The sequence below is a fragment of the Rhodnius prolixus genome, unplaced genomic scaffold, assembly GCF_049639745.1.
Source record: "Rhodnius prolixus isolate KJV_2025 unplaced genomic scaffold, Rpr scaffold_4, whole genome shotgun sequence".
In the NCBI taxonomy this organism is placed as follows: Eukaryota; Metazoa; Arthropoda; class Insecta; order Hemiptera; family Reduviidae; genus Rhodnius; species Rhodnius prolixus.
In genome coordinates, this window is record NW_027411614.1 from 39,648,248 (window position 1) to 39,667,895 (window position 19,648).

Here is a 19,648-nt window from a genome sequence, read left to right on the forward strand (position 1 = left end):
TATCTTTTTATTTTTCCCGAATAATTAAATAAACAATTTCTGAATGAGCTTGCAAGAAGACAATGTGGCAACACTGATCACATTGAATGGGTTTTCAATAGTGATGGGCTATACGAGTCCGCCTGTGGAATCATTGGATTTGAATCAACTCCAGGGTCGGAATCGATTCCAAACACTCGTTCATCGATTCCAGTTGCCGTACCTATCCTATGCTTTCGTGCAAATATCATGCAATTTATTAAATATTTTATTAGTACTTAACTTCATCAGTTAATAACAAAACTACATGTAATTTGCAACAGTTTTAAAAGATATATAATATCTAATTGTTATTGACAACATCAAATAAAATTAGCTTTACACAAGAACAAGATTTAAAACAAAGCAGTTTTGTTAATATCCAGCAGGACCACTGGGAGGTTGAAGTTACCCTGCCAGGAGGGGAAATGAAATGGGAAGGAAATAAGGTTGTTAAAGGTATCAATGATGTTAGTTGGACCTTAAAATATGTACATGCAAACAAATTAAAATATAACAATGAACATAAACTAAGAAAGATTAACGAAATGAAATTATATTACTAAATATTTAATAATGAATAAAACTAAGCCGTCTATATATATATATATCCCAATACAAAACAAAATGAATAATTTTTATCACAGACTAGAGAAGGATTAAAGTTTAAAGCTACTTAGAACTTAAGAAATTAATTAATGTAAATTTTTATTCAGAAATAATATCATAGAAACATTGCTCGACTTTAATCTATTGCGTCTGTCAACTAATATTTGTCCAGCTTTAGAGAAAATCCTTTCGCAAGGAACTGAAGTGGCTGGAATGCATAATCTTTTCAAAACAACGTCATACAATCTGGGATATAAGTCTTTCCTCTCTCTCCACCAATCTAACGGATTGGCTTCTCTATTTAAAAAAGGTTCTGCCAAATATTTGTCTAATTCAATTATACTGGCAGATACTGGGGTCTGTTTCGCGTTTAACGTTTTAATTTTTGCATCGAATTCCCGCCAAAGACTAGAAGTAGAAGTTGTGGATGATGGAACATCGGTAGATAACGAAGCTTTCGGAATTTGAATAAATGATAATTTAGTGGCAAGAGAATGGTACATTTTCCGGAATTTAACGTCGCTCGAAAAACCTTCGTTTTTAAATCGCGGATCTAAAATCATCGATTGACCTATAATTTCTACCGATTCTAAATTGGAAAACCGATTTGAAATATTAGCGCAAATTACTCGAGCCATTGATTGTATTTCAGGTCTGTAATTTGTGTGCAAAAATTTTGAAACGTGATCGGTCATAAAGCGCGAGAATATAATAATTTTAGAAATTGTTATATAATTTTCCGAACTTACTTCGTCCGTAATTTCATTAAATATCTGCAATAATTGAACCGCGCTCTCTAATATTTCCCAATCGATTGTTGTTATATTATGTTCACCCTGTAGATTTAATAAAGCTATGGTCGCGATCAATGGCTGTTTGGTTTTTAAAACGCGATCAAACATTATAAATGTGGAGTTCCAACGAGTGGGGACGTCTTGTTTTAATTTTAATTTTGGGAAACCCATCTGTGTTTGTGTATTATGTAGCTTGGTCAGAGAATGAGAACTTCTTTTAAAATATTCTACTAAAGCTTTAATTTTGTCGGTCGTTACGCGAATTTCTGCGATTCCCGAATGGACAACTAAATTCATTGAATGGGCAAAACAAGAAATATGCCTCCAATTGCACTGCTTTACTGCCGAAACAATATTTGCACCATTATCAGTAACAACGGCAGTTACTTTATTGGTGAGTTCCCATTCTTGGACCGTGGATTGCAGGTGTGAGGCCAAGTTATTCGCTGTATGTCGTTCAGAGTAACTAGTACACTTCAATAAATGTGTTTGTAAATTTGTGTTTTGGTCTATGTAGTGGGCAGTTATAGCAATAAAGCTTTCATTATTCACCGATGTCCAACAATCAGTTGTTAAACAAACGGCATTTACTTCGTTGAATTTACTTTTTAATTTTGATTCTTCCCGCTTATAAATCATTGGGAGTAAACTGTTGGATATATACTTTCGTGAAGGTACATTATAACTGGGGCAAAGCAATTTAATTAATTTTCTGAACTCTTGATCTTCAACAATACTAAAAGGATGATATTCTTTTACTATCATTTTGAGCAATTGTTCATCAATTTCCTTGGACTTACTGGGGTGCAAAGGTTTGATTACTTCTACAAAGTCAGTCAAGGATTTTTGAATTACCGGAGCCTTATGGGCAGATGAAGAGAGAGGAGCGACATCTGCAACTTCTGAATGGATGGAAGCTAAACTAGTAGAGGGAAGCGAGCTTAAATTTTGAGTGTCTATAGAAGTTAAATGAGATTTCTTAACAGGGATCTCTTCAGTGCTTTGCTCTGTATTCTTTCTTTTATTGAATGATATAGGATGTTTTCTCTTCATATGTCTGAACAAATTACTAGTAGAGCCACTTGTAAAGCTAACGATTTCGTGGCAATACCGGCATTTAGCTTTGACAGAATCAATAGAATTAAAGTGATTCCAAATTTCACTGCGTTTTGGCATTTGTCTGAAATTAATTTACTAAAAATTAATAAAATATTAAATTTAAAAAATAAGAAACAATAGTAAAAAAGGCGATAATAACCCCGTTGTTGATGGGCAAAAATAAATAAATAAATAAAAAAGTAAAAAAATTAAACTAATTTATTAAATATTTTGCTTTTAAAATATTTTCAAATATTCAATAAAGAAAAACAAAAGATAAAAATGAAATAATTATTTAATTTAGGAAAATATTAGTCTTTGAAAATATTTTAGAAATCAACAAAGCACACGCTCTTCAACTTAATTAAGATTTACCACTGGAAAACACCCTTATCTGCTTATCATCAGAAGACAGACACATGAAATATTGTTATCAGCACGAAAGATGAAATTGAAATGGCCCTTATTGCTATAGCTACATATCTAGAGACAAAAAAATTATATTACCTAAAGAGCGTACTTACTACAGACTCCCTCCCACTCTTATTACCTATTTCACAAACATTCGGCGATTGGAAATATTTTTTAGCAAAATATTATTCTATTTATTCTAAGCAGATTCTTAAGATGATTTTAATTTTTAAAATTTATTTTTGTTTATTACTCTTATAAAATACGAAGAATTTCAAATAAAATATAATATACAAACACAGAATGATTTAGTATGCAGGTGGAGTCAGTCGTCGTTACCATGGTAACGGAACCGTTAAACGACTCCGGTTCCAGCTCCAGCAATTTCTATTGGCTAGAATCAGTGAACGAAAAAGTGGAACGAGTCCGGTTTCAAAAGGATTTAAATCACTCCGGATTCGACTCCACCAACTCCAGTGGATTTAACCAATGAAAATGCTAGAGTTGGGCCGGAGTCGTTTAACGGTTCCATTACCATGGCAACCACGACTGACTCCACCTGCACTCTAGATCATTTTGTGTTTGTGTATTATATTTTATTTGAAATTCTTCGTATTTTATAAGAGTAATGGACAAAAACAAAATTTAAAAATTAAAATCATCTTAAGAAAGCGTTATTATGTTTTTTGTATTCAAATGAAACGAATATTTAACTACAAAATATTTCCAATTGATGAATGTTTGTGAAATAGGTGATAGAGTGGGAGGGATACTACAGTAAGTAAACCAATTAGGTAATACTACATTTTGGCTCAGTTTTACTTTGACCGTCATGCGGACATGTACACGTTTAAACTTACGCCAATGAAGATAAGAGTAAGAGTGTCCAGCGCTTAGTTAAAGATTAAGCACACAGCTTTTTCTTTTTGTAAAACAATAAGATAATATTTTAAAAGCTTGATATTCAATTCTTATTAGATAAATATTGTGAGTAATTATAATTTTGTTTGAAGGGTTAGAATTTTTATGGAATACTTTCCTACCCATTTCCGTTTCTCTATATTGAATCCTCTTGAAGCAAGTTAACTCCAGTCTTCCAGTGGTCAAGCTAGATAATGACAAAATTGCTTTAATTTATAATTGACTAGCCTATTTTTGGGTTAATATTTGTGTTACGTTGTTAATTTTATATTTATCAGAGCAATTGGAAATTAGGGATAGTACTTAATGTGTGTAAAAGAAATATAGTTTTGTTATTAACTGGAAAAGCTAACTGTTAATGATATATTTTAATAAATTACGTGACATTTGTTCTTATGTTTAATCGTTCCAAAACCTCTGCTGTCTCATTTTCATTTTAATTTTTTTGGGGCGGGGCGGAATCACTTTTTTTTAAAATAGGGATTTGAATCAACTCGTTCCACCATCGGACTCGTTCCAGTGGAACGAGTCCGTTCAAATAGCCCATCACTAGTTTTCAAGGATTTCATCAGTTTGATTTCGTGGGAGATGTGATGGGGTGACTTTCATCGTACATATTCAGTCAGTTGACTTTAGTTTGGATCTGTCGTCTGTTACAGAGCGACTTGTTCAAAAAATTTGAAAATTTTCGTGCCCTTCACTTATTGGAACAGTTATATAGGAACTGCATGTTAACCTTGACCTGCACGTTACATTTAAAGTTCTTCCTCTTTGAATTTCAAAAATACTAAGTTTAAGACTTCTAGTATGAATTTGTAAAATTTATTTTGTGCGTTTGTTTAAAAGAATGAAATATTAAAAAAAAGAATGGAAGCTACTAAAGAAATTGATTTTAATTTTTGGGCGATCTTAGGAAGTGTAAGTATAAAATTTATTGCATTTAAATACTATTTTTTGAATAAAATGTAGATTCCGAATAATTATTTAAAATTCTTACGACTTTTATTCATTATAAAAGTGGATAAAATTTGTTGACTAAATGTTAGTGTGTAGGTACTGGTCGAAATTCTGTTAAGGATGCATAGTAGTTGGTACATTAATACTGTTGAAATAAAATTTAACAATTACGTTATATAATCTTAAGTTAATTATCCTTACTCTCGTTTCTTAAAAGATAAATTACGGTTTTTGCTTTACCTTAGCATTAATGATAAGCTCAAGATAAGGATATTTTTGATATATATTTTGAAATATTAGTATGCTATTTGTATGAGAGATCTAAATAAATTTGACAAAATTAAGTAATTTTTATTATATTCAAATAAAAGGGAATAACTTCTAACCTCAAAGAAAGGATCTTAATTAATATTTTTAATTTTAATTTATCCTTAGTCTCTTAAAAAATGTTTGGCATGGAGTACTTTCTTGGGAAAACATAAATGCTGAAGTGCTTTAGATTATTAAACAGTTTATAATAAAACATTCTTGATGTGAACATCTACATACTATGTCAATGCAAAACTGCTATTTTTATTTATTTATTTTTTTTTAAGATCGAATGGCGGGATCCTCTTTTAATAGGAATAATATTGTTCCATATAGCTGTCACATTGATGGCAATTTTAACTAGAAACCACAACAACTTTCAGGTTGTCCTTTTCTTGGTGCTATGTAAGTGGATTTACTTCCCAGTGATATTTTTTCTTTAGATTATTTTTATCTTGTTTATTAACGATTTTATTTTTTTATTTCAGTATTACTAGTTTATTTTTCAGAAAATCTTAATGAATTTGCAACGCACCATTGGAGGTGAGAAATTCGAACTTATTTTCATCTTAGGAATAAGAGATTATATTTATAATTTAGAAGTAGTTATTAGACATTTTTCTAGGTTGTTTTCAAGGCAGCAGTATTTTGACAGCAAAGGCATGTTCATTTCGCTTATTTTTTCAGTTCCAATCCTACTCAACTGTATGGTAATGATGGTGAGTTATCATTTTATCAATTTTTGCTTTCAGACTAATAATATACAGTAAATTGAGCAATCATCATTAGTTTATTTTGAATATTATTTTTAAGATAGCTATAAACTCTTGTCTGTTAGCTCTTTATCTTATCAGTGAATAGCAATCTCATATTTGAAACACCAAATAACCGTGGTGATTGCACATCCGTCAGATTTACTAATTTATTCTTTTTAGAAAAAAAAGCATGTATTTATTGTGCTGTTAAATCAGCCATACTATATAATTCAATCATTAGTTGACCCCTGTGGTGAAGGAAGGTGGTCTATTTGTCGCAATCAATACTCTCAATTTAATTTAGATGTCCTATTTCTTAAACTTCCATTAGGTCTCTCAATTTATTTTCTGATGTAAAAACTAAAGAAATCAGTAAAGTACAACAGTACGCATTTTTTTTAAAAGAAAAGGTTGATGTACATCTGCCATCATTTTTAACAAAAGGCTGTTGTTTTTAAAATTACCCTTTAAATCTAGATTTCCGACATTCCTACTTGAAGTAATGATATAGTTAGCATGTCGGTAACTTTACTTTAAAAATCCGTTTAAAGAGGGCATTTAGTATATCAGTTTCCTAAGAACCACCTTAAGTCAATTTTCTTGGAGATAAGTTTCCATTTAAAAAGCATAAAGAGCCCAGCCTCTTATTGTGGTGAAAAGTTGAAGAAAAATAAGAAGACAAATTTAAGAATAGAATTATTTTTTTCGCAAGTGGAACTTTGAGTTAATAGCGCGTCTGAAAAAAAACCTACTAGTTGAAGCCCAAACAGTGAAGATCTTTCTATAAATAGAATGAGGTTTTTTCTATAATTTTTTGTGTCATAGAACTTCCACAATCATATCATTGAGTATTGAGCATTTTTCGCTCCGAAAGTAAAGAAAATTAAACGACTTCAAGGTCAATGGTATAATTTGCCATTCTGACAAATTTTTCAATGCGAGTTTTCATCTGAAAATTCTTTTTTACGTCATCTGAATCTGGAAAAATGATTTTTAGAAAATGTTTTTGTGTGTTAGTTTGTGAAGATAAATTGATTTATTACATTTTGTACAGGCAAGTTGGTTGTGGCAGTCTAGTGAACTAATGGTCCAATTGAAGAATGCTCAACTTAAACAAATTAAGAGCAAATCAACAGCGAATAAAAAACAAGATACTAGAATAAATTCTGATCACAACTCTAAAGAAGAATAACTTTGTTTTTTTGAATTAATAAGTTCTTTTTGTGTGTGTTTGTGACATCTCAATAATGTTCTTTTAGTTTTAATAAAGTACAATCTGGGTTTAAGAATTATTGTGATTTAATTTAGTGTGGGCCATTATGATTCAGCATTCATTAAGTTTTTAAATTAAGGCTATTCATTTGAATATAATTATGTATTAATTGTGTTTCAATTAGATTTTGCAATGGGAATATATCTAAACAAATATTTGTTCATTTTATTTTAGTTAGCACTTGCATTTTTTTTTTTTTTTTTAATTTTAGGCTATATATTCCATTACTGGAACTGTTGTATTCAAACTAGATGTGATATCTTAATATTTTGTTGGGTCTTAGTCTCGTTATTCCGTTAAGTAAAATAAGTTATTGAATTAATTAATCACCTTTTTTGCCTATAGAGTACTTAAACATTTTAATATTGTAAACAACGCATTAGGGCTTAGAAAGATTTATGTTTAATGTAAGATTCATAATAATTTTAACACACCTGATCACTTACTAAAACAGATTAATTTAGACAAGTTATGAATGAATCTCACAATGATTAAGTAAAAGCCATGTAAAAGTTACCTGTTTTGCAAGTTATTAAGACTGAAATAAATAAATAACACTAACTTTTGATTTTTTTTTTTAACCTGTCTTTCAATTTCGATATATGTATAGTTTACCATTTAACAGTGAGTTAGCAGAAACTGCAAAATAAAAACCCAGCTGTAAAAATAAACCACAGTCGTAAACATTAACTTTAATTATAACTTTGCATGTTTTAATTTCAACTGATTGTCTTAACATTACTTAAGTTTAAAATAAAATTGGAACAACATTTTTCTAATAGTCCCTAAGGATTATTTAGTAACAATTTTCTTGATTGGTTAAGTGGCTGGTCTGTAGCTTCATTTGGAGCTTTCAAAGAAGTCCTTTACGCTACATTGCGTTAAAGATCTAGAAAACATCAAATAATACTTTTGACACTCTATAGCTTAAGTTCACAAAATGTTGCTACAGTATCCACAAAGCAATAGGCTAGCTCAGGGGTCGGCAACCTATTTTAAGTAGAGAGCCATTACTCCTTAAATAATTTTAATAAATCTTACCAAGAGCCGCAAGGATGATAGTGTAAATAACTCTGTAGATTATTTGTATTCACAAATTATTATTTTATGATATTTAATAACATTAAAATGCTTTAAAACTGTCCGGTAAGACAGTGGTAAAAGGGTTGATCGTCAAAAACTGCACGAAAAAGCGTAACGTTGAAAAACACCCACTTTTGACTATTTTATACATTTATTTTCACATATTGCAAAGTAAATAAGCAAATAAATAATAACTGAACCTGTGTAATACTCTTTGAATGAAAATGGCGGCAGTCTTTTATAATTACATGCTTTATTTTAATATAATTCTATTCAATTTCAAACCTATCACATTTAAAATTCTTTTTGAAAACAAATCTTTACTTTAATAAATGAAATTTTAATTTGTTTCAATAAAATTGAAATATACAATTTATTTTGGACAGGCTGAAGAGCCACACAATTTGGATAAAAGAGCCGCATGCGGCTCGCGAGCCGCGGGTTGCCGACCCCTGGGCTAGCTGGATTGTCCAGTGAGGGCTGCAAAAAAACAAACGGATAATTGGAATAAATTTGAAGGGTTCAGAAATTTCTAAGAACTTCAAGTTTTAATAAAACTTTTTCTTTTTTTTAAAGAAAGTATACATTGGAGCAATTATATTAAGTATTATACAAATGTAATAAAATTTTCAATTTACTTAGTTAATAAAGGTAATTTATAAAATTAGTATTTTTCGCTTTGCCATCATTTTTGGAAAATTTCTAAAAGTAATATAAGAAAATTGTGAATTTAAACTAAAGTTATAAAAATGTATTTTTACTATATTTAACATTATTTGGTATATCCTTCATATTTTTATGGAGCCCACATTTTTTTCAATCTAAACCACTATTATCTTCCTTAATACTTCAATAATCACATCTTTACCAACTTTAAAGGTAGCTTTAAACAAGGCAAGCTATACTGACGGTTATGCATCATGAGCGGCAGAGTTCGCTAATCAAACAAAATTAATGAAACTTTTTTTTAAAAAAGCAAGTAATGAGGTATTTTTGTTAGTGTTTTAAATATTAGACAAAAGATCAACAAAATACGTAGGATAAAATTCAGTTAAATTGGGTTGTATCCCAATAGGGTGTTCCATTTCCTGGACCGGTCTTTAATGCAGATACCAATAAAAGTGAAAGGAATGGAGCGAATGTGCTGCAATAAAACCCTTTACTAAAAATTTCTCATATTAACCACTTAAAATAATATCCAAGGCCCAAGACAGGGAATCAAACCCGGTATCTCAATAATCTCACTAGCTTGCCACTTATAGAAAGCAAGGCTAATGTGGCGCCTTATAGATGCTTTAAAAACGATTTTTTTTTTTTTTTTTGTAAAAATGTTTTTAATTAGGAATATGGCTTTCAAAACAAAATTTTGAAATTCTGATTCACTTTTAAAATGAAATTAAAAGTTCTGGTTTATTAATTTGGTAATATTTCAGTTTTAATTGTGGATTCCGTACAGTTTGTTGATCGTTAATATAAATATTTCCATAAATTGTTGGATAAGAAACCAGACCTGGGACATTTTGAATGCTTATTGAGCTATTTTATGTACATAGAGACCCAAATACTTGGTTCATTGGAGGGTACTCATCTTATAATTGTATATTATTTATTTCCACAAATCTTCACACAGAGATATTTAATATCTAAATACTAAACTAGATATGCTAAAAATAAAATTTGCTTTTTGGAGATTATTATGTAGAAGTGGTAATTTTGAAAGAATTAGCATTTATTTTATTTTTTTAAAACGGGAGAAACAGAAAAAACAGAAGCTTTCATCATTTAATGTGTTCTTGCCCTGTGGATTATTCTTTCAATCGTTCAAACGAGGAATGCTTAATAATTGTAATTGATATATTTACTGACTAAAGAATTGTTGATGTATATTCAAATTTCTAAAATATATTATATCTTAGATTACTCTGCATATTTATTTTATTTTTCCACATTAATTATTAAAAATAATTTTACTACTTATCTAATTTAGAATCACTAATTATATATACATCTTCGAACAAATTCTTAAACTAATTGTCAATGAAAACTAATTGATGTAAACTACAAATTTAAAGTGCAACATTACTACTTCATTCTTAATTAGCTTTTTACAAGTAAATAGTAGTTTTACAATATCACGTTCAAAAATAATCTTTTAAGTAGTGCATGGATGAAATCAATTATAATATATAAGACTAGCTAATTTCCGTAGGGAAAAATTTGATACACCTACTTTTGACTAATAATTAACAAAACTAAGTTCTTATTTACATTTTTAAATTCGCTGCGAAAAATTGCACAATATGAAAGCTTTATATTAGAAAACAGCACGGCCTCACTTCATTTTTTTCTGTCCGACTTTTTCTTTGATTTGAAACCTCTTCTGTTCACTTCTGAAATTTGTAATTGCATTTTTAATTAAAAATAAATAAAATGATATTTTTATTCAATTAAATTAATTAATTTATACTAAAAAGCTTAAAAATCTGTTTTACTCTTTGACTATATAGTACCTCGGAGGTATGCAACATTAAGTCCACTTTTTCAAAATTTCTTTTTTTTAAGGTTGCTAATACAAAAGTTTTTTTTTATTACTCAACCATCTGTTAAAAGGGATTTAAGCAAAATAACTCCCGTGGAAGTCTGTCCAAAGCCTGGAACGTCCTTGCATTGCAAGGATTGAGGACACCCAGGATGATAACCAGCATCTCATCACTTGCTGTAACCAAACTACGTTGCCTTTTTTTTTAAAATAAAAGAATATAAGGATTTAATTTAAGGTATTCTCTGGGCCTCACAAACTCAAATTAATCTTTGATAATGAGTTACAAAATTTTATTCTATCTCAATATTTTTTCAACTAAAAAATCTAATTCCTCAAAAAAAAAGAGTAAAGAATACTAATTCAGAATTTCGATACCGTTGACTAATTAAGTAATTTGTGAAGTGATTGATTAAAAATGAAATAAATAAAGTTTATGTTAACGCTAATATACATAAAAGAACTGAAGTTACCGTCTATTTTATCCTGAAAACAGCAAATAAGTTCAACAAAGGCTTCCCCATATATTGTTTCTAATTCTAATATTCCACCATACTGAGTTGGTAAACATTTAGGATCAATATGTTCGGTAAGAGAAGACATGTCACTTCCATGGAAGAATATCTGCAAAAATTATTCTGTTATTAATAATGATTTAATTTCATGAGTACCTAGAGCACATAATTTAATATTGCACAATATCTCTGATTAATGATTAATATGAAATGAAAAATTTGTAGCAGTAATTTCTAAGGAATCGAAATAAAATAGCTTATGGTCAGCAGAGAGACACCCAGAAATTTTTTTCATGATAATTGGAGGACAGAAATAAATACATTAATTTTTCATTTTAAACTATTCTTTCATTACGATACAATAAAGTCATTTACTAATGAATTTTTTTTAAAGAATATTAAATATTATATAAAGTAATTTAGACAAGATGATCTCTTTAAATTATGAAAAAAAAAATTATCAAAGTTCTTAATAATTAAATATATATAATTATTACCAATTAATTATAAGTATTATTTAGTAATTATGTTTATGATTCTGTGAGGATCTCAGAGCTCCAAGAGAGACGAAGAGGGATGAAATCCCCATCTGACATTCTTTATGAATGTCTGTATCTCCCTAACAGTTTCTGTGGTTTGAAATGGTATTAATGACGCCGAACCGAGCGTTGAAACGGCCTATATCTCATTATTGGCGTTCACCAACATTATGGGATTGATGTAAGATGTAATTTCTTTTCTCTCTATCTAAAGCAGAATGGAAGTTGACAGAATACAGTGAACATTAATTGATACTGAGACTATTTACTCACTCTTTCCCTTAGTTTTTCTAAAATGAAAGGCTTGAATATCGCATACAGCATGTTGAAAAGGTAAGGTTGGTTGACTACATGTACTGATTTAATCCTTAAAGGAAGAGCTTCCTGGAACACAAGAACATTAATTGATAAAACGAATTAATTAAATTCAATAATAAATATGAAATTTAATGTTAGATATTATTTTTATTTACTTGAAGAAATTCTAAAAGAAATTTAGCGAAATTTGGTGAAAACTGCCATACATGGCTAAGCGTTAATCCATCAACGTCTATGATAATATTAACTCCAGCGATTTGAGTTTTGGGTTCCAATTGAGCAGCTTCGATTATTGTTACTACACCTCTTACAAATTCAAGAAGGCTCACAGTTTTGGGGTTCCACTTTTCTGGAATAATGATTTAATTTATTTAAATATTAAAATAAATAATTTATTGAAGTTACTCTAGAAATTGAACATGATCCTCTTCTTATTTAAGAAGCCCAATAAACTGAAGTAATGATTATTTGGGAGGAGGAGGTGGTGGTCGGCAATAGCCAGAGATTTTTTTAAATCTTTACTATTATTATATGATTTCTCAACCATAAAGTATACAATTTTCCAACCCCAAAATATGCTCCTGATGAAAGACCAAAAAAATAAATGTGATTCTTTCATAAACAAATAGAATTCCTACTAAAAGATATCCGATAGAGCCATTTTTGAAAAATAAGTAAAATACTCATAAATCTTGTATGCAAAATATCTCTTACGGTTAACTGATTTTCTATAAATTGAAAATTCTAGCACTGCAATTAATTTTACTTCATATTTTTCGGTAGCACTATAACTGGTTCTGAAGCGGTATTTTAGAAGGAGCTAAAATCTTAGGTTCCCTGAGAACCCCTCGCAAAACTAATTACCTCGAGAAAACGCTTCAAAATAATAGGTGTTCCTTAGTTATCACAGTTATAATTAGTTAGTAATAATAGTTAGTTAATAATAGTAAAGAAGACCGCTGTACCCGCTTTTCAGAAAAAATTAAGATCGCGTCAGAAGAGACACATTTTTGCCAAATGTAATAAACTGAGTTGGTAATATAACCAAAACAGAATCTCAAGTTTTTAGTTATCCTCACCTTTTCGTTTTTGAGATGGTCTGTTACATTCAATGAAAGTCAAAACATGCATTTCTAATGAAAAATCAATTTAGAAAATTTGAAATGATCGCAATTCTTTTCCTTACTATGTGAAAATTCATTTTACGGTTTGAAAATATACATGTTAACATAAATAAATTATTTGTGAAACCTTTGATATTCCCTAAAATCTTCGTGGGATGTGCATTAACACAGAATAAATAGTTTTTAAACAGAAAAATTTAAGTGATACATTCTCAACATTTGGAAATGTTGGTTTTAATTTGGCTGCAATCATCTTATTTAGTGATAATTGATTTAAATCGGAATATCCTCATTGGCGTGAAATGGAGAAAATCTAGATACAATAAACTGTTTTTCAAGTTTAAAAAAAAGATATTCTTTTTATTTAAATGAAGAATACTTTATTTATTTATTTATTTTTTTGTGTAATGTGTAAACGAGAGCTATTTAATGTACATATGAACTATTTATTACTTCGTGGCATTTCAACAGGTAAGAGAACTAAAATTACTGTACCGTAATTCCTTTTATTTCAAGACTACAACAATAAAACACTTAAGGGGCAATAGTAGCTGGAAACTACAATAAAGTCCAAAGAGTAACAACTTGTTGTACAATCGGATCTACATCATTAAAGCTTTTGATATGTTCATCACAAATTAACAGGAGACAGAAAAAAGTGAACGTTCTTAACACTTGCACATTGCATAATTTTATTAAAATAAAAATGATAAAATTTGAATTCAGCAACTACTGCTAATAAAAACATTGACATTATATGCTGATCCACAATTCACATTGCTGAAAATGATCTTTAGTTGACACTCACATTTAAGGTTGTAAAAGACACTAGCGGAGATCTGTGTTCGATGTTTAAGTACAAATAAAATATGTTTATAAAACTGTAGGTCAAACATCAATACATGGCTGATTATCACACTGAGTTAATGAATGGTTTTTTCTCTTAAATAATATGGTGCAAGGCTCATTCAATTATCTTTTCTATTGCAAAAAGAGGATTAACAGTATACAAATGAAATACAAGGTAAAAAATAAAACTTACTGCCTGCTTCAATAATGATTGTTCTTCGTCCATAATTATCTCTGTAAGGCAGTACTGCGAACACATTTTTTTCAAAGACGTTTCTTTCTATATGTGGATTTAAGTCAGCAAAATATTTTGCATTTTTTTCTCTAAATTTATAAGCTTTGATTACCTAGAAATAAAATGAAATTTTACTTATTATTTTTATAATTGAAATAATTTTTGCCAACAAAAATTGTAATTTCATTTCCAACATTTTTTAAAGAAGCAGAAAAGCCTTTAAAACTCCGAAAACTTAAATTAAAAAAGAAAATTATCTGTGAACTTTAACGAAAATAAAACAATCGTGTAAACTGCTTTAACAACAAAACCTGCTTTAATATGTTTTATCAGACCAAAAAAAACCTGAGATGAAACGAAGTTGTACCTAAAAAAAACAAAATTGTTTTGTAAATATAATATGTATGTACCTTCTCATAAGTACTGTCACCATAGAACTTGCACGACCTTAAAAATGACAGCAACAATGAGTCATTATCTAGTGACCACACCAAATTTTCTGTGTCTGAAAAATTAAAAAGAAAACAAATAAGCCCTGAATAACTAAGTTATTTGGATGGTCCAATAATTATTCAATTTATTCTAGTTACTGATTTTAAGCACAACTCCTAGCAGGGTAAAGTTCAATTCTCACAAAATCATACACACAAAAATAGATGTAAATCCACAGAAACTTTGTAGTAACTTAAAAAATATTGTATCTGAAACAATATCTTTCAGATTACAAGTTAAGATAGCCGCACAAAAAGTGTGAAAAAATATAAATGAAAATCAATTACTAGTTAATAATTTAATTCTATTATTTAAATTTGATCTATTATAATTTTCACAATTTGCAATAGTTGAGGACTTACTATTGGTGCAAAAGTTTACTAATTTTAAATCTCATTCTAACTTTTTTTTTAAAAAAAAAAGCATCTAGTGCTTTAAAAAATAAATAAATTATTTACTTCATTCATGCTAACAGATTTGTTATTATTATTAAGGCGAGTCAACATGTGAAGACATCAGCTCCCAGTCTTTTTTTGTTCAATGCCGGCCTCCCGAGAGTGTTCTCGCTACAGTCAATTTCTCACTGGGCAGTGAGCTGTAAGAAGCGCCTAGGAAGAGAAAGTCTGTAGGCCGGCTGCTGGGAGTCGACTCTAATACCTCCGAGAAGGCATTCAGTGCGCTAACTGCTCTGGGATAACAGAGAGATTATGATTTAACGATGATATTAAATCATAATCTGTATCAAGAAAGTATTTATTGTTATATTGATTTTCTTGATTCTGATAAAAAGGTATCAAAATAAAAATATAATATATCCTTTAATTCTATTTATCATACAAATTACATTCGCAAAACGTTTTAGCTCGAAAGTTTGATTCACACAGTAAATCTTGTTTTAACAGTGGAACTTTATATCAGTTTGACATATGTATACTTAAATTGCTTATTGAACTGTTAATCGTATTACTTTAAGTTGTGAACTCTCAATATTAGCGATTTCTAATGTGTAGCTAATCATCCCAAAGTACTTTTTTTGTTTCTAAGGGATGTTCAATCTAATCTTAAGTATCCATATCGTACATTCCTATTGCTGTCATAAACTCATTCCAAAAACGCTTTCTTTGAGGGCACAAATTAAAATCCGATTGTGCAATAATTTATTTAATTTTATTGTAGAATACCTTTGGGAGGCTAATTCACAGAGATATAAATTTAATGCATGAATGAATGAGTGGTATTACGTGGTAAATAATTTAAAAAGTCTGAACCTCAAACTCGAAACTAAAACTATTAAGTCGAATAACTTTAACTTAGCTGCTGAAAGATCTTATTTATTTGTCTGCTCTCTAAAAAATTCGGTATCGTTTTTCTCTACTATACTACAGATTGGCGATCTCAGTGTAGGTAAAAAGAATTCCTACATAATTACCATTCTACACTAACTTAATTTCTTTACAATTATGAAACTCTTAGCAAATTTTGATAGTTGAAACAGATGTGGGAATATAACAGATTATATTTTATGGATATTTTATAGTAAGTGATTGATTATGTTTCACAGTACTCTTTTTTAGCAACTAGGTTCTTTCAGTCTGACAACCTTTGATCATTTTATACTCACCATACTTTTTTCTTTACTGTGCCACCTCACACACACTCACCCTATATATAATTGAAAATGTAGTTAGGTCCGATGTGCAGGATAATATCTTGGATTTTATCTGTCGTAGCACGAATGTTTAATGCATCTCTGGCCGTTTCGGACTTACATCCATCACCAGATGTAGATTAATTAGTTTAGTGTAGAGATTTACTTACATTAACGTCTCGCATAATACTTGATGACTCAGGAGGTTTAAAAAAAAATATTTTTCACTGAAAATCATTATCTGTTTCGGTTCCAAGAAAGGAAACATTACGCTTACTGTTATCATTTCACAAAAAATACGATTTCAACTCCTATCTAAAAAAAAACGTGTTACAGTTGAGACTAGTGATGGGCTATTTGAACGGACTCGTTCCACTGGAACGAGTCCGATGGTGGAACGAGTTGATTCAAATCCCTATTTTAAAAAAAAGTGATTCCGCCCCGCCCCAAAAAAATTAAAATGAAAATGAGACAGCAGAGGTTTTGGAACGATTAAACATAAGAACAAATGTCACGTAATTTATTAAAATATATCATTAACAGTTAGCTTTTCCAGTTAATAACAAAACTATATTTCTTTTACACACATTAAGTACTATCCCTAATTTCCAATTGCTCTGATAAATATAAAATTAACAACGTAACACAAATATTAACCCAAAAATAGGCTAGTCAATTATAAATTAAAGCAATTTTGTCATTATCTAGCTTGACCACTGGAAGACTGGAGTTAACTTGCTTCAAGAGGATTCAATATAGAGAAACGGAAATGGGTAGGAAAGTATTCCATAAAAATTCTAACCCTTCAAACAAAATTATAATTACTCACAATATTTATCTAATAAGAATTGAATATCAAGCTTTTAAAATATTATCTTATTGTTTTACAAAAAGAAAAAGCTGTGTGCTTAATCTTTAACTAAGCGCTGGACACTCTTACTCTTATCTTCATTGGCGTAAGTTTAAACGTGTACATGTCCGCATGACGGTCAAAGTAAAACTGAGCCAAAATGTAGTATTACCTAATTGGTTTACTTACTGTAGTATCCCTCCCACTCTATCACCTATTTCACAAACATTCATCAATTGGAAATATTTTGTAGTTAAATATTCGTTTCATTTGAATACAAAAAACATAATAACGCTTTCTTAAGATGATTTTAATTTTTAAATTTTGTTTTTGTCCATTACTCTTATAAAATACGAAGAATTTCAAATAAAATATAATACACAAACACAAAATGATCTAGAGTGCAGGTGGAGTCAGTCGTGGTTGCCATGGTAATGGAACCGTTAAACGACTCCGGCCCAACTCTAGCATTTTCATTGGTTAAATCCACTGGAGTTGGTGGAGTCGAATCCGGAGTGATTTAAATCCTTTTGAAACCGGACTCGTTCCACTTTTTCGTTCACTGATTCTAGCCAATAGAAATTGCTGGAGCTGGAACCGGAGTCGTTTAACGGTTCCGTTACCATGGTAACGACGACTGACTCCACCTGCATACTAAATCATTCTGTGTTTGTATATTATATTTTATTTGAAATTCTTCGTATTTTATAAGAGTAATAAACAAAAATAAATTTTAAAAATTAAAATCATCTTAAGAATCTGCTTAGAATAAATAGAATAATATTTTGCTAAAAAATATTTCCAATCGCCGAATGTTTGTGAAATAGGTAATAAGAGTGGGAGGGAGTCTGTAGTAAGTACGCTCTTTAGGTAATATAATTTTTTTGTCTCTAGATATGTAGCTATAGCAATAAGGGCCATTTCAATTTCATCTTTCGTGCTGATAACAATATTTCATGTGTCTGTCTTCTGATGATAAGCAGATAAGGGTGTTTTCCAGTGGTAAATCTTAATTAAGTTGAAGAGCGTGTGCTTTGTTGATTTCTAAAATATTTTCAAAGACTAATATTTTCCTAAATTAAATAATTATTTCATTTTTATCTTTTGTTTTTCTTTATTGAATATTTGAAAATATTTTAAAAGCAAAATATTTAATAAATTAGTTTAATTTTTTTACTTTTTTATTTATTTATTTATTTTTGCCCATCAACAACGGGGTTATTATCGCCTTTTTTACTATTGTTTCTTATTTTTTAAATTTAATATTTTATTAATTTTTAGTAAATTAATTTCAGACAAATGCCAAAACGCAGTGAAATTTGGAATCACTTTAATTCTATTGATTCTGTCAAAGCTAAATGCCGGTATTGCCACGAAATCGTTAGCTTTACAAGTGGCTCTACTAGTAATTTGTTCAGACATATGAAGAGAAAACATCCTATATCATTCAATAAAAGAAAGAATACAGAGCAAAGCACTGAAGAGATCCCTGTTAAGAAATCTCATTTAACTTCTATAGACACTCAAAATTTAAGCTCGCTTCCCTCTACTAGTTTAGCTTCCATCCATTCAGAAGTTGCAGATGTCGCTCCTCTCTCTTCATCTGCCCATAAGGCTCCGGTAATTCAAAAATCCTTGACTGACTTTGTAGAAGTAATCAAACCTTTGCACCCCAGTAAGTCCAAGGAAATTGATGAACAATTGCTCAAAATGATAGTAAAAGAATATCATCCTTTTAGTATTGTTGAAGATCAAGAGTTCAGAAAATTAATTAAATTGCTTTGCCCCAGTTATAATGTACCTTCACGAAAGTATATATCCAACAGTTTACTCCCAATGATTTATAAGCGGGAAGAATCAAAATTAAAAAGTAAATTCAACGAAGTAAATGCCGTTTGTTTAACAACTGATTGTTGGACATCGGTGAATAATGAAAGCTTTATTGCTATAACTGCCCACTACATAGACCAAAACACAAATTTACAAACACATTTATTGAAGTGTACTAGTTACTCTGAACGACATACAGCGAATAACTTGGCCTCACACCTGCAATCCACGGTCCAAGAATGGGAACTCACCAATAAAGTAACTGCCGTTGTTACTGATAATGGTGCAAATATTGTTTCGGCAGTAAAGCAGTGCAATTGGAGGCATATTTCTTGTTTTGCCCATTCAATGAATTTAGTTGTCCATTCGGGAATCGCAGAAATTCGCGTAACGACCGACAAAATTAAAGCTTTAGTAGAATATTTTAAAAGAAGTTCTCATTCTCTGACCAAGCTACATAATACACAAACACAGATGGGTT

At 29.9% G+C, this 19,648-nt stretch overlaps 3 protein-coding genes across 4 annotated transcripts in view; 1 reads left to right on the forward strand and 2 right to left on the reverse strand.

Moving 5' to 3' along the window:
- Positions 1–77: 77 nt before the first annotated feature.
- On the reverse strand, positions 78–2,597 carry LOC141455608 (E3 SUMO-protein ligase ZBED1-like). The gene is made up of 2 exons (XM_074130788.1): positions 1,377–2,597; positions 78–212 (listed from the first exon to the last, which is right to left on the reverse strand). Exons 1-2 carry the CDS (start codon positions 2,595–2,597, stop codon positions 78–80), a joined length of 1,356 nt encoding a protein of 451 aa, XP_073986889.1.
- Positions 2,598–4,400: 1,803 nt separating this feature from the next.
- Tmem18 (transmembrane protein 18) lies at positions 4,401–7,706 on the forward strand. Of its 2 annotated transcripts, none has more exons than XM_074132123.1 (5): positions 4,401–4,769; positions 5,405–5,522; positions 5,606–5,660; positions 5,743–5,836; positions 6,927–7,706. In XM_074132123.1, exons 1-5 carry the CDS (start codon positions 4,719–4,721, stop codon positions 7,062–7,064), a joined length of 456 nt encoding a protein of 151 aa, XP_073988224.1. In that variant the 5' UTR covers positions 4,401–4,718; the 3' UTR covers positions 7,065–7,706. The 2 variants fall into 2 exon arrangements, with proteins under 2 accessions (XP_073988224.1, XP_073988225.1); XM_074132124.1 differs by having other exon boundaries at positions 5,755–5,836.
- A 1,827-nt stretch (positions 7,707–9,533) lies between these two features.
- The window catches only part of LOC141456275 (alpha-tocopherol transfer protein-like), a 39,734-nt gene continuing 29,619 nt past the window's right edge, over positions 9,534–19,648 (reverse strand). The window contains exons 2-7 of the mRNA XM_074132122.1: positions 14,758–14,852; positions 14,306–14,459; positions 12,295–12,488; positions 12,095–12,205; positions 11,241–11,391; positions 9,534–10,618 (exon numbers count right to left, since the gene is read on the reverse strand). Coding sequence (XP_073988223.1) covers positions 10,566–10,618; positions 11,241–11,391; positions 12,095–12,205; positions 12,295–12,488; positions 14,306–14,459; positions 14,758–14,852 — 758 coding nt within the window. The 3' untranslated portion in view covers positions 9,534–10,565. The remainder of the gene's footprint in view (positions 10,619–11,240; positions 11,392–12,094; positions 12,206–12,294; positions 12,489–14,305; positions 14,460–14,757; positions 14,853–19,648) is intronic.

Bases quoted from the DNA above. Each gene is read 5' to 3' on its own strand.
- Tmem18 (XM_074132123.1), top strand. From the start codon at position 4,719: ATGGAAGCTACTAAAGAAATTGATTTTAATTTTTGGGCGATCTTAGGA. The intron at 5,523-5,605 runs GTAAGTGGATTT...TTTTTATTTCAG, and splicing joins TGTCCTTTTCTTGGTGCTAT to TATTACTAGTTTATTTTTCA. The intron at 5,837-6,926 runs GTGAGTTATCAT...CATTTTGTACAG, and splicing joins TCAACTGTATGGTAATGATG to GCAAGTTGGTTGTGGCAGTC.
- LOC141455608 (XM_074130788.1), bottom strand. From the start codon at position 2,597: ATGCCAAAACGCAGTGAAATTTGGAATCACTTTAATTCTATTGATTCT. The intron at 213-1,376 runs GTAAGTTCGGAA...TTTGCACGAAAG, and splicing joins TTAATGAAATTACGGACGAA to CATAGGATAGGTACGGCAAC.